This window comes from Miscanthus floridulus, chromosome 13, assembly GCF_019320115.1.
Source record: "Miscanthus floridulus cultivar M001 chromosome 13, ASM1932011v1, whole genome shotgun sequence".
NCBI lineage: Eukaryota > Viridiplantae > Streptophyta > Magnoliopsida > Poales > Poaceae > Miscanthus > Miscanthus floridulus.
The window spans coordinates 81,325,088-81,340,696 of NC_089592.1; the positions used below are offsets into that span (position 1 = coordinate 81,325,088).

Below are 15,609 nucleotides of genomic sequence, written 5' to 3' on the forward strand. Positions count from 1 at the left end.
CAACTTTACTTTTATAACCAACCCCAAATTCGGTCTACATTTTGAAATGAACTGTTGAATTCAAATAGGGGAAATTTAACGAATTACGCCTTTTTGAATTACTCCAATTTTTTCATAATAACTTTGAAAACTCCAAAAACAAACTTTGTATAACTTGACAAGGTCTACACTTTTACTTTTGGGCTCAACCCCAAAATATGCTTAGATTTTGAAATGAGTTTTCAGGGTAGGATTTAAATACTGAAAATCAGGGTTTTCTGGAAAATTCAAATCCAAACCAAATTTTGACTTGATTCAAACAATTCAATTCAACACTCATAACACAAATATAAACTTGTTTTAGTGAATGCATATCAAAGTTTGCAACATGACCAAATGCCTTGCAATGCATATGATGGCATGTCCTGTTTTTAATATTTAAACACCCAGGGTGTTACATTCTTCCCATTGAGCAACTCATAAGGTGTCTTGCCAATGAACTTTTGAAGGAATAGGCGATTGGATGCATAGCATGCAGTGTTGATTGCTTTCGCCCATAGAGCTTCGGGGGTGTTGTACTCATCAAGCATTGTTCTTGCAAGAGTGATCAATGTCCGGTTCTTCCTCTCAACTACACCATTTTGTTGAGGAGTATAAGTTACGGAGACTTCATATTTGATTCCAACTTCATCACAATAGGCTTCAATGTTTGTGTTGTCAAATTCTTTCCCACTATCACTTCTTATCTTCTTGAGCTACACTTCAAATTCATTTTGTGCTCTCTTGGCAAACTTCTTGAAGCAAGATGTAACTTCGGATTTGTCATGAAGGAAGAATACCCATGTATACCTTGAATAATCATCAACAATCACAAGACAATAAAGATTTCCTCCTAAACTCTTGTATGTTGTTGGTCCACTAGATATAAGTTGTTGTATCTAAATTCATTGAATATCACTTGATTATCATCTACCTTGGATACAACAATCTCCTTCTCGGTAAACAAGCATTGGAAGCCAAGATCACACACTTGTCCAACGGATAGCAAGTTGAAGCTCAATAAAGCAACATAAATCACATTGGAGATGGAATGATCATTTGATATTGCCACTTTGCCCAATCCTTTGACCTTGCCCTTTGAGTTATCTCCAAATATTATTCTCTCTTGTCCATCTACCTCTTCATCTAGTGAGGTGAACATATGAGGATCACCGGTCATATGTTGAGTGCAACCACTATCAATAACCCAATTACTTCCACCGGTCTTGTAGTTTAAATGATCATTCCATCTTTTCACTAGAATCCTTTCTAAGCATGTAGTGAGTATTGAAGGCAAAGGGTCTAGCATGCTTGGGCAAGGGTTGTGGCGGTGGAGTTTGGCACTCATGAGCAAAGTGGCCTTCTTGTCCATACTCAAAACATGTCTTTGGCTTTGGCTTTGGCTTTGATTGTTGTTGTTGAACTTGAGCCTTCTTCTTCTCTACACTTGCCACATATCCAATGCCACTTCTATCCATCTTCATGACGGTGTTCATGAGTAGCTCACTTTGGAGATGCTTGCCTCTTGCAAACTTGCTCAATCCCATCTTGAGATGATCTTTCTCCATCTTGAGCTTCTTGTTCTCTTCCTTGAGAATATCATTGTTCTTCTCTTCCTTGAGCTTCTTGTTCTCTTCTTTGAGCTTCTCATTCTCAAGGATCAACTCTTCATCATGCTCAAGAGTTTCTAGCATAATGGTGTTGTGGCTTTTTATCTCTTCAAGATCTTTCATGAGCTTTTCATTTGTATTCTTGAGCTTGACATATTCATCATAGTCATTGCACTCAACCACTTTCTTGCCTTTGCCACTAGATCCTCGCTCAATGCTCTCATCAATTATGATGTAGCTATATCAATCTTGACAACATGGTTAGTAGCATCATGTGGCTCATTTAGTAAAAATTCTTGAGCAATAACAAGAGTATCATAATTGATCTTTAGAGTTGTATGTTCATCTTTTAGCTTGTTGTGGCTAGTGATGAGCTCATTGTGCACCCACTCAAGTTTATCATGTTTATCTTTAAGCTCTTTCTTAGAAGATTTGAGCTCCTTTAGTTTGGATGATATAGCATCATTTGTTTCTTTAAGCTCAACATTAGCCTTTTCCAATGTATCGCATTTTGCTAAGAGTGAATCATTTTTAGCATCAAGCTTTTCATTTTTAGCTCTACTCTTTCTAATGATCTTAGTGTATTGTCTTAGTATTTTGACAAGATCATCATATGAAGGTGAATCATCATCATCGCTATCGCTATCATCATCACTAGCTTGCTCATCATCACTACTATCATCATTATTAGTTACCTTGTGTTCACCCTTAGCCATAAGGCATAGGTGTGTAGAGGATGATGGCGATGGTGGCGGTGAAGATGAAAGATCAATAGCAATGGTGGTCACCTTCTCATTTTCACTATCATCATCGGATGACCCACTAGATGAATCAATGTCCGTGAGCCAATCACCGACGATGTAGGCCTTTCCACTCTTCTTCTTCTTGTGGAAGTCCCTCTTTTTGCCATCTCTCTTCTTGTATGGCTTGTTATTCTTCTTCCCATCTTCATCTTCGTTACTTGAGTCATTTTTCTTTCCCTTGTTCTTGTTCTTGAACTTGTCTTTCTTGGGCTTCGTGCATTGATTTGCTAGGTGACCAAGTTCACCACAATTGAAGCAATCCATTTCGGAGATTGGCTTTCTTCTAGAGCTTGTGAAGAACTTCTTCTTCTTGCCATCGAACTTGATGCCACTCTTGTTTAGCTTCTTTAGCATTTTGGCGGCTTTCTTCACCATGAGAGCAAGATCTTCATCTTCATCTTCTTCATCACTTGAGCTCTCATACTCAAGTCTTGCTTTGCCCTTATCTTGGCTAGCTTTGAATGCTATGTCCTTCTCTTTCTTCTTGGTAGAGGATGAGCCATCTTGTGGCGTGATGTGCATGTACATCTCATAAGCATTGATCTTTCCCAAGATTTGTGTCGGTGTAGCAGTGGAAAGATCACCTTGGTGTAGCATGGTCACAATATGCCCATATTTGTCAATGGGGAGAACACTCAAGATCTTTCTCACAACGTCGGATGGTGACATTTGAGTAAGTCTAAGCCCATTGACTTCCTCTACAAGAACATTCAAACATGAATACATCTCATTAGCACATTATTTGGAAAGCATCTCAAATGAATTTAGCTTTTTAATCACAAGATGATAGCGTTCCTCACGCTCACTCTTGGTTCCCTCATGGAGCACACAAACGTCCGACCATAGTGCATGGGCGTCTTTATGGTTCCTTATACAGTTGAACACATCTTTGCAAAGGCCTCTAAAGATGGTGTTTCGAGCCTTTGCATTCCACTTTTCATAATTAACCTCATCGCCTTGTAAGTGTGTAGCATCCCAAGGTTTTGGAAAGCCTTGTGAGGCGGCTCTAAGAATACCAACGTCCAGAGCTTCTAAGTACGCCTCCATGCGGATTTTCTAATATGGAAAGTCATCTCCCTCAAAGATAGGAGGAGGTCCATCCCCGTGAGACATCTTGCTCTAAGCGATTAAGCTTAAAAACATGAGCACGAGGCTCTAATACCAATTGAAAGGATCAAGATGTCCAAGAGGGGGAGGGTGAATTGGGCTAATTCTAAATTTTCTTACAATAATTAAATCCTATGGTTAGCCCAATTAACCCCTTGTGCCTAGAAAAGTGTTTCTATTAATCTAACGCACAACGAACTTGCAACCTATGTTCCAAACTTACTCTAAAATGGTAATTCTATGAATGTAAAAATAAGTATTGAATTGCTCAAAGTAAATGGTCAAAGTAAATAGAGAGAGAGGAACACGGCGATGTTTTGCCGAGGTATCGGAGAGTCGCCACTCCCCACTAGTCCTCGTTGGAGCACCCACGCAAGGGTGTAGCTCTCCCTTGATCCACGCAAGGATCAAGTGCTCTCTATGGGTTGATTCTTCGACACTCCGCCACGGTGAATCACCCACAACCGCTCACAACTTGAGTTGGGTCACCCACAAGCTCCACCGGGTGATCACCAAGCTCCCAATCACCACCAAGCCGTCTAGGTGATGGCGATCACCAAGAGTAACAAGCACGAATTCTCACTTGACCACGCGAAGCCTAATGAGAAGATGGATGCACACTTTGCTACTCTTGCTTCACTAATGAGGCTACTCTCTTGGATTCTCAAATCTCAATCACCTCACTAGGTCCTTGCTCTTCTTGGCACTCACAAACGTGTTTCTCAGTTGTTGGAATGAGCAGAAGTAACTCCACACATGAGTGGAGCTTCTATTTATAACGTGGGCTGAAAAACGAACCGTTATGTGCCTCTACGGGGTGACCGGACGCTCCGATCAGTTCAACCCACACACCAGTGTTTTAGTGTTGACCGGACGCTGGCAGAGTCCGATCACCACTGACCGAACACGTCCGGTCGTATTTAACCCTCACTGGAACCTTACTGTACTCGATCGGACGCTGAACCCCCAGGGTCTGGTCAGTACTGACCGGACGCGTCCGGTCGCAGATTCTCTTCTGGAACCTTACTAGAGTCGACTGGACGCTGGACCTTAGCGTCCGATCACTCGACCACTCAGCGTCCGGTCGCACCGAACGTAATCTTCTTAATCAAATGAACTGACCGGACCCTGCAGCCAGCGTTCGGTCCGACCGGAGCCAGCGTTCGGTCAGCTTTTGACCCTCCATTCACTTTCAACTCTCGATCATATGTGAATGAAGTTTGCTCCAAAGGATCTTAGGCATATGTAGGAGCTACCTAGCACTAGTTTTAACAAGTGTGCACCACACCTAACTCACTAGACTCATCTAGGTCAAGCTACCCGTCCATACCCCCCTTAATAGTACGGCCAAAGGAAAAACAAAGTCCTAAACTACTCTAAGTGTCTCTCCAACTCCAATCGACACTTAGAACTAGTCATCCTTAACATTGTCGTCTATCCTTTGAAAACCAAAACGATTTCCATCGTAGGGGCATGACCACCTTGATTGCCCAATTGATCTCTATTACCATGACCTAACTTAATTGCCTCTGCAAAACACGCGTTAGTCATAGTAATCTTGTATTGTCATTAATCACCGAAATCCAATTAGGGGCCTAGATGCTTTCAATGAGGAGGATCTGCCACAACAAAATGAGTCTGACAAGCATCTCCATCTATCGCATTGGGGGTAGATTGAGCATCAGAAACCGTAGGTGCAACCTCCACATCCATATCAGGTTCTGAGACGGAAGGGTTGATGTGTGCCTGCTGACCCATTGGTGGGGAAAACCCATGAGGGATGGGATCAACTAACACCCGACGCACAACCATGTCTAAACATTGCAGTTGGCTCTTCATAGCCGATCTCACATAGTTCTTCCACTGATCCGCACAACCAATTGGGATCATTCACCTAAGAATGTTGGGAGGAGAACCTAGGTGCAATACACATCAACTGTAATGCCATCATCTCCGAGGCAATGCAGCTCCTCCTGAGCCCATGCAAGCATCTCACTAAATGAAGGCCTATCATTGAATAGCACAGGCGCGCTTTGCATGTCAACAAACTCAACATATCCATATCGATCGTATTCAACGGTGCCTCCATGATATATGGTCACTAGGTTGTCCATCTAGTTCAAACACTTAACAAAACACATGTCCTTTAGTCCAAATTAGACGCTAGATAGTACCTAACAAGTACTTTCTAACTACAAACTAAGTAAATAAGATAACAATTACATACATAGATATAGTGTAGTAACTAAATAGCTAGGTCCTATTTAGTTAACAAAATATATAACTACCTATCTAAGTAGCTATCTAACTATATCTATGTACCTATGTATCTATGTTTCTATCTATCTATATATATATCTCACTAGATCACTAACTAAATCAACTAACTAACTCATCACATTAACTAGTAAATAACAAATGCCAACTAAGTAGGTACATTGCATATTCACATTTTTTTACCTTTGCAACGTCTGATCCGCGGACGTCAGCACGGGCAGCCAATTAGGCGAGGCCGGGCACTGGCGGCACGGCACGGCACGGCACGGCGGGCGCCAAGCGGCATGCGCAGGCGCGACGTGGCCATGGCACGGTCACTGCACGATAGGCACGGCGTCGGCGCGGCGTCGATGCATGTTCTGGCGCGGTGTGGTGGCCGCCACGGCCGCGGCCAAGGAAGCGGGGAAGGGTGGTCGGCGCGGGCGTAGGGCGGGCATGGGGCCGGCATGGCCGTGGGGCTCTTGGCAGGCACGGGGCGGAGATGGCGGCCGGCGCGGGCTCCGTGCATAGCGCGGGTGGCCGGTGGCGGGCTCCGGCGTGCGCCGGGGAGGGCGAGGACGAGGCCGCATGTGCTCAGGCGACCGGTGGTGGCCTCCGGGCGTGGCGATGGCTATGCTCTGCTTCGCTCGGGCGAGGGAGATGCGAGAGAGAGGGGGAGAGGAAGAGAGAAAGAATTGGGGGCCATACGTAATGAAGGCTCGACGCTATTCACCCTGGCGTCGAGCTTGACGCCAAGATCTACGGAGCCGAGCTCCCTGCCATGTCACCCTGGCGCTGAGACGTGTTAGCTCGACACCAGCATCGATGACGCCGAGACAAGGGTCCAGATTCTGAAATATTTTATTCAGAGACGTATTTGTGAAAAACTTAAAAAAAAGGCTAAAAAATAAAAAATTCGGTTGGCACTCTCACGCTCCTCCCCCGTTTTCTATTCAGATCCAGATCCCAGCCTCGAACATCACCTCTAGGCCCGCCTGTTTACCCCGCGCCGCTGCGCACGAAGGCTCGGGCGAGCAAGCCTACTCGTCGGCGCACGAGCCAAGCACGGGCGAGTGCGCCTCCTCTCCATCACGTGGGGGCACGCCAACCCTCGCGCGGCCTCTACGCCAGCCACTGGTGTAGAAGAGGAGAAAGGGCGACGGATCTCGTCGGAGGAGAAGAGGAGGGCATCGGTAGAGGAGAAGAAGATGGAGGAGGAAGATCCGTGAAGGGGCCGGTCGGTCCGCCACCGCGACGGCCATGCCGGCCGTCTCCGCCTTCGTGCCACCAGCACCGCTTCCGCCTCGATGCCGCCAGCACCGCTTCCGCCTCCGTTTATGGAGCTGCGCGTGGGTGCGGGCCACGAACTCCGCCTCAAAGCCGCCTCTGCCTCCGCATCAGGGCGCGCTGTTGCTCTGCCTCTGCTCTGGCTGCGCCGCCCGCTCCGTCTCCGCCTCCGCTCCGGTGCTCTCTGTGTGTGTGTGTTTTGAGCAAAAAGTCAAGCGAAAGGGAGAAGGTGAACTGGTGAAGGGGTAGGTGTGCAGTTACGGTGGACTGGGACCACACCTAAACCACACATTTTTTTGGGACAAGTTTTGAAGGCTACAACGACAGTTTTATTGGGACCGAGGGAGTACTGCAGTGTGCAACTCATATTCAGGCTGCGTTTAGTTCGCGAAATGAAAAATTTTTGAATGTCACATCGGATGTTTCGAATGATGTCGAAAGGGGTTTTCGAATACTAATAAAAAACTAATTACATAGCTCGCCTGGAAACTGCGAGACGAATGTATTAAGCCTAATTAATCCATCATTAGCGCATATTAGTTACTGTAACACTTATGGCTAATCATGGACTAATTAGTCTTAAAACATTCGTCTCACGATTTCCAACCAAACTGTGCAATTAGTTTTTTTTCGTCTATATTTAGGGCAGTCCTAATGAAAGAAACTAGTAGTTTCTATAACATAGGATACCGCACAGAAAAAGTACTGCTTTTCAACCCATGGTTTCTATGAGTAATAATTATTTTCTCTTTCTCTCTCCCAACTCTATCTTCTTCCTCCAATGGGAGTGCGACACGAGCTCCCTAGAAACTGGTGGTTTCTCCCCAATGGCGATTTCATGGTTTCTTGGTGCATTGGGTCAAGAGTAGACCTGATTTCTTCATGAAGAAACCATTTCTATGATTTTTGCTCTCTTTCTTCATTAATTACGTTGCCATGTCAGCGTTTTGCCTACGTGGCAAGTCATTTAATGAGGATAGAAACCATCATCAATGCACCATTGGGACTGCCCTTAATACTCCATGCATGTGCCGTAAGATTCGATATGATAGTTTGGGGTGAAAATTTTTTGGAACTAAACCAGACCGCAGCTAGATTGGCGACCTCAAGAAACGAACACCTATTTTCCCACCTTTTTAAAATGAAATATGGTGAAATTCGTCTTTTGTTTCATGCATGTGGCGTGATAGAATCCTGATTTTTATTTGACAAAAGACAACCTTAGGACATTTTATACTTGATTTATATTAATAAGAAAAATAAGAACAACCGTAGAAAAGCCCATGCCGAAAACAATAAATTGCAATCAAATTTGACAAAAAGGCTTCTCGTCCACCACATCTACGTACCGCAAATCATGCTGGCTACATGGCCCGAGCGGCTCGGAGCCCAACCAAGACATGCACATGTGGCACCCTTCATCTACACAATCACAAACATTATAAGTCCTTCACCAATACCAGATGGGCCAAAAAGAATTGTTATTCCAAATAACGTCGTCGTTAGCAAGGATCGGTAGTTCTCTAGATTTTTCGGGATGATTTTTTTTCGGCAGTGCTTGTATCCGTGCGTCCATCCCTTGACTCCTGTACCCATTCACGTACCCATTCTCATCCACTCATTCATGGACCCAGCCCGCGTCGCCCGCCCGCTCTGCACTACGTGCCCCCGCTCAGATAGACTCCACCCTTGTCCCTTGCCGGCGCTGCCCACGCCCGCCATCGCGGGACGGACTCCGCTCGCATCCACCGCCCCCGCTAGTGGGACGGACTCTGTCTGCGCCACTCGCCGGCGCTGCCCCTGCTCGCGCCGCATGTCCGCCGTATGGGCTCGTGCCTCCCGTCGCGGCCGCGCTCCATCCGCCTATCGCGGTCACCGTCGAGGACCGTGTCGCCGCCAAGCTCCGCGCCTGCGACCTCCGAGCACTCTGTGGCATCGAGCTCTACGCCGACGTCGAGCTCCAGAAGGACGAGCTCCATTCGTCCAAGCAGTAAGGTGACATTGCGCTGAAAGCACGTGCTGCAAGCGTATGTTTCGAGTGTTTCAGTTGTTTTAGAGGTATGTTGCAAGGGTTTTGTATGTATGTTCCAAAAGTAGATTGAGATGTTACAATGGTTGTACACTTATGTTGTCCCCAATGTTTCATACGTTTTTTTTCATATGTATGGTTCAAGTGTGTTTATTTGGAAGTTGCATATGTTTCACGCATATGTTGTAAATGTTTTATCTGGATGTTGCGTACTTGTTACAAATGTTTTCAAGTGTTTCATGTGTTTTTGCAAGTGTTTCAGACGCATGTTTCAAATGTTTCATCTATCTTCAGACGTATGTTGCAAATGTTTATCTAGATGTTTTAAAAGTTGATTGGGGTGTTGCACATATTGCAATGGCGCCAGTGGCTGGCGGACAGTAGCCTGCCGTAGGGCTTCGGCTCCTACCTCGCACCTTCGTCACGTGGCACGCCTCGCCCTCTCCTCTCCCTCCCTTCCCTTTTCTTTCCTCCATCTCGCCACGGTGGTTCGAGCTTGGTGGGAAACCCTACCCGACGAGCACACAAACGCCGGAGGAGGTGGTGGCCCCAGATCAATCGATGGCGGCGCGATGCTCGCGTAGTGGCCTCGGAGCAAGCTGAGGTCCGCGCCGCCTGCTGGCTACGCGCGGGAAACAAGCAGCCGCGGGCGTCCGTCCAGACATCTGGGTGCGAGTAACGCCCATTTTTTTTCTCATTTTCTTGGATCTAATATTTTTTTCCTGCAGCTTCTACGTATATTTTCATGAGCTCTGAGTATTTTACTTGGATTCTTCATATCCCAACCTATTTGTACGATTTTTTTTCTGAAAGTTTTATAAGGTTAGAGACACTTGCAATGGTTTAAAAACCTTCAAGTATTACCAATTTTTTATAAAAAAGAGAGGAGAAGGCTGCCTTTAAGACCACTTAAAACCCAGGCACGGAGGTAATTTGAACGGTTTAAGACTTCAGAGGTTTTAGAGTTTGAGGACAAAAATCCTAGTACGATGATAGTTCAGGAAAGTAAAGTGTACGTTTCCGAGACTTCACGTTTTTGGACTGTCAGTTGGGCCTGGCTGAAATACAGTAGTGGGCCTATCTTCCCACAACTAGGCTTCGGTGAGGGTCGTCAAAACGGGGGAGAAAAGCGACCTATTCTGGGTTGTCAATTGTGGCCTCTGCCTCTCCCAACCGGTTGAACGGCCCGTGTCCTCGGCTGGGCCCCCTCCAAGCCTCCATTCCACGTGCGTGGCCACGTCGGGCGAGAGAGATCGCTTGCCACCTTTCGCTCCGGGGTCCGCGGCCTCCGCACAGTCGGGCGGGCGCCCGGTTGCTGTCTCGGCACCGATCTGGCCGGACCGAGACGGGGGTTGGTGGTAGCTGTAGCCCTGTAGCTGCCATGTCGCGCTCCCGCCGCTGCAGCGAAAGGCCGAAGCAGATCTGAATCTGAACCTGCACACGCACTGCCCTCCACGAGAGGACGGATGAGAGGAAGAAGAAGAATCTTCCCTGCTCTGCTCTGATCATCTCGACTGCGTCGGTGCTTCAGATCTCACAGATGCTTGCCGCGGTTCCATTGCTCTGGACCGCGTCGAAATGAATTACGACAGATCATTTACATTTGCCTGCCCTGTCCAGGATCCGACCTGATCCATGGCGTGTTCTTCATTCAAGGAGCAAGACTGAAGCAAAACGGCAACGACGGCCCAAAACATCGAAGGAACACTAGTTACATGTTCGTGGATCGTGGTCTCCAACTCGCGGCAACGATCGATCGATCATCTTTCTTCCAAGATCGATGGATGCCAAATGCCATCATACACACAATTACCATGCTATTATATATATAGATGCCATATACACCACCACAAAATTATCAATTGCTTTATTGCGGCAGCTCGATCACGGCAAGCAAAAGCAACAATGCCGCGGGTGGCAGATCCGCCCGCCATGGCTCCCACCTCCCACCTCCTCGACATCACGGCTCGCCGTCGTCGAAGTTCTGGGCGTAGCTGACGGAGTCGTACCCGAAGTCCTGCGGCGCGGCGGCCTTAAGCGGCCGGCCGTCGCTCCCGAGCAGTCGCCGCGCCCCGGCGCGGAGCCTGACCAGGACGTGCCGCCACCCACCGCCGGCGCAGCGGCATCCGCCGCCCAGCGGCCGCGCCTCGTCGTCGTCCTGCCCGTGGGGCGCGAACGGCGCAGTCACCCAGCCGAGCCCCCACTCCCACCACCGCCGCAGTGCGCCCGCCGCCGCCAGCGACTTGACTGACGGCATCGACCGGGCGCGCCGGAACGCCGCCACCGACGACGACAGCGACAGCGACGGCGGCGGCCTCACGTGCACCGAGAACGAGGACATGCGCCGCCGCAGCCCGATCCCCCCGGCGCCCGCCTTGGTTCCCACGCCGGCGGCCGTGGTCACCGGGAGCTGCTCGTCCTCGCTCCGCCGCGGCTTGATCGTCTCAAGGATCGCGTCGGTCGCCATTGCGCCTCGACGACCACCGCGCCGGGGGGATCAGGGGGACAGCGGGAGAGATCTTGGACGCGGAGGTTGGGCCTGGTTGGTAGGCGAACTGGCGAAGGGGGTGAACTCTCCTGGCTCCTCAGCTGTTCTGATGCAGATGCCTGGGAATATTGGGTGACTCGAGAGCTGGAGCAGCTGTGTTCCTATCGTGCCCGCTGGATATTAGGCTTTGTTTAGTTCAAAAAAAATTCACAAAAAGTGCTACAGTAGCCATCACATCGAATCTTGCGATACGTGCATGTAGCATTAAATATAGACAAAAAAAAACTAATTGCACAGCTTGGTTGGAAATCGCGAGACGAACGTTTTGAGCCTAATTAGTCCATGATTGAACACTAATTGCCAAATAAAAACGAAAGTGCTACAGTAGCTAAATTCCCAAATTTCGTGAACTAAACACAGCCTTAGTTACACCAAACCATGTGTACTTAGTACTATAGTAAACTGATGCTACTACACGTGTGTAGATATTTTTTTCCAGTAAGAAATGAACTTACGAGTTAGAAACCATGGGAAATAGAACATCTTTTGTCCCAAAAAAATATGCAATTCTAGAATACTGTCAAATGATCTGAAGTTTAACTCAAATTTTATATAAGATGATACTAATATTTATCATAAATAAATAAGTGCTGTTATAAATAAACCACAGCGAGAGCCACATTGGGATTCATCGTCATTACGTATTCTCTAAAACAACAAGCTATTCCTACTAGTACATGCGTAAAGCTTGTGTTGCAGCGTGCGTAACGGGGAGAAAATTAAAGTTCTGACAGAGTTTCTGAATAGTTAAACTTAAACAAGCGCCGTTGGTCGTGAACTTCTGAAGCAGCAAGGTGAACAAGCGCGAGCTCCAGTCTCGCTCTCGCATCGACGCATGCCATGGCATGATGTCTGCAAGCGGGGCGGCAGGGCGTGTCGGCGCCTGACGCAGAATACCGAGGAGGGGCGGCCGGTGGTGGGTCGTTGTTGTGTCGCGGGGAGCCGCGCCGGCGCCCGCGCCCGTGCCCGTGCGTGGTCAGCCAGACGTGCCGCCCACGCGGCCACGCGGTCCCTGTGATGTGCCCATCCACTATTCTCCCGTCCCGGACGGATCGGGTGCGCCTACGCAGCTATCGCCGGAAGGAAACAGGCAGGCAGGCCGGACAAGTACCGAATATTCAGTCACGCCTTGTGCGTCCCGTGGTGTAGCCATGTGCCCATGTAGGAGCAGTATATGTACTAGGCGAGTAGGCTTTCATATACCCTCTCGCAACAAAACAAAAATGTTTTTTTAGGGGAGCAAAACAAAAATGTTTTACCAAACGTTGAACTCCCTGCTAGGAGAATTCACATAGTTTAGACTATGGTGTACAGTACCTTTTTTTAATATCACATTCACGTTCGGCTTGCTGAATTTTGGCTGAAACTGGCTGAAAAACACTGTTCTGGCTGAATTGTTGTGAGAGAAAAACACTGTTCCGGCTGAAAAAACAAGCCGAACAAACCAAATATGGGGTAAGTCGAACGGGGCCATTGTTTCAGTTTCACCGAGGAAACACAGGCCGGTTTGGTAGCGCTTTTGCCTCAGTTTAAAAAAAACTATTTTTTTTACCTCTTTTCTACAAGCTTCTTCCTAAAAACTGTTTCTAGTTTTCCCTTACATACAGTTTCCTACATAAAGTTAGATGAAACTGAAAAAACGAGAAAAAGACTAGCGCATGGACGTCTGGATTGCTTCACGTGGGGTTTCGCGCCGCTCCGTGCCCCGTACCCACTCCGTGTCCCACACTCACTTCATCTCGATCTACGGCCGCAGGTTTCCCGCGTCTACCACTCACGCCCCCTCCACACCCACGCGCATGCAGGCGGGCCCAGCAGCAGCTGCAGATGGGGTCCACTGCAACATGTGCAACACCAGATTTACTTTCGCAATATCTAGAAAAAAACATTTGCAACATACGTTCGAAACAGTTGAAACACTTGCAACATATGTGTCGGGGACTAATACTAGGGTACCCGAAGAGGAGGAGCTAATGGTCATCAACATTGATTCAACCGAGCAGTCAGGAGCGCGCCTATAGCTCCAACCGACCCCCAGGTGCGCGGGCTCCGCCTCACCCGACCTCCAGGGGCGAGCTCCGCCTCGCCTGACCCCGAGGCCACGATCTCCGCCTCGCTCGACCCCAAGACCGCAGGCTCCGCCTTGCCAGACCCCTTGGGTACGGGCTCCGTCTCGCCCGACGGGGACCCATACCGTCGTCAACCACTCCAAGTCCAAGCGTATGGCCCTGGCTCAAAACTCTAACACCAAGGAAGAGACCGGCACGCCCCGATGTAACCCGCGGCCACGACGGGCCATACCTGAGGATTCACATCAAGAACAACGCCGGGCATACCGTTGTTGTTCTACCTAACCCTTGTATGAACACTGACAGGCGCGTCGGTTCACCACGATGTCCGCTAGGACAGAGTGGAGCGCCATGACCGGCGGATGACGCCTGCGCATGGCGCCAGTGACGGACAGGACCGCGACGTGGAGACGTCCCTATTGACATCTACAGAGTCGGTGGGACCTGCATGAAGGAGAAGAAAGACCCAGCGATCCTAGAGGCCTTCCTCTCTCTCGTTCTTCTCCTTTTTCTCCGCTATAACTCGTGCTTTCCCTTGGCCTATAAACGGGAAAGCAGGGCGCCCCATGAAGGGGATCCCGAACCGATCGACCCATCGATCTGATATAGATCCGCACAAGAGCACGACAAGAACGCACAGCCGAGCAGCGATCAAGACTTGGGATCCTTTCCCTCTCTCGCTCGTTTGTAACCCCTATTACAAACTTTCAGTGCTAGTAACACAAGCAGCAGCGTTGAACTGGACGTAGGGACTTTCTGCCCGAACCAGTATAAACTTCGTGTCCTCTAAGCACACCATCCGAGCCAGACATGCAATACTAGAAATTTACTCATCAGTGGTACCTCGAAACACCGATAGTTGGCGCGCCAGGTAGGGGTCTTTTTGCATGTCTTGACATCCACACTAGGTCTCAGATGGCTATTCACAGCGTCAGCTGGGTCTTGGGCACGCACGTGCGCTTCGGGAACCTGGACTTCATCGTCACGATGGAGGGAGGGTTGGTGCAAGCTCCCACCATCGTCCAACCTCTCTACTTCACTAGCCTCGACGCGATCGCCAAGGCATTTGAGGAGCTACAGCTGCACGCACTGGAGGCCCACACCTCTAGGAGAGACTAGCTCCTTGGCTTTGGTTATAGGAGGCTAGAGCGCCAGCTCGGCACCTTCCTAGGACCCCGACCGTCCTAGGAGGACTTGCGCCGCCTCACCTTCTTGTTCGCCAATGTCACGACGTAGCTTGCTGGAGGAGAGCCGCTCTCCTTGGAATACCTCATCCGGAGTGCCCCGATAGTGCTCCCATCCGGTCTTCGCAACACCACAGAGACTGTTGGCCACCCTGTGGTGCAACGCATGCCTTCATCCCCCACGAATGACGAGTTCATGGGGATGACCGAATATGTTGTGGAATCTTTTCACGACATCCTCGTGGGAGAATCGGTGTCGTCCTTTGACTCTGACTCTAGCGGGGTGAGCCATCACCCTTCTCATGAATGTTTTGTGGCTGGTACCCTCGAGGGACACATCGAAAGCATCCACGAGAGAGAGGCTACCCCAACGAATGACCTCGATGACGAGGTCAAGAGGGATGCAGGGGCCCCGCCTCGCCTATGGGTGGAGCAGCTAAAGGGCTGGCACTAAGAGCTCGAGGAAGTATGACTCCAGCTCGAGCAGGAACATGCGGAGCTCGAGCAAGAGATCGAGCGCCACGGAGACGGTAGGCATGAGCACGCCGTGGCCCGCAACATGAATGAGAGGATCATCGAGGACGATGAAGCCCTCCCACACTTCACCTGAGCGAGCCAGAACATCGCCGCTGTGGCGGCGTTGCTCCAGGGGCTTCCGAGGCTCGCGATGCCTGAGGATCGTCGAGCCCATCGTGAGA

The 15,609-nt window shown here is 49.0% G+C and overlaps 1 protein-coding gene across 1 annotated transcript; it reads right to left on the reverse strand.

Moving 5' to 3' along the window:
- Positions 1-10,912: 10,912 nt before the first annotated feature.
- On the reverse strand, positions 10,913-11,757 carry LOC136501680 (uncharacterized). Its single transcript, XM_066497202.1, has one exon. It carries the CDS (start codon positions 11,575-11,577, stop codon positions 11,071-11,073), a length of 507 nt encoding a protein of 168 aa, XP_066353299.1. The 5' UTR covers positions 11,578-11,757; the 3' UTR covers positions 10,913-11,070.
- Between the last annotated feature and the right edge of the window lie 3,852 nt (positions 11,758-15,609).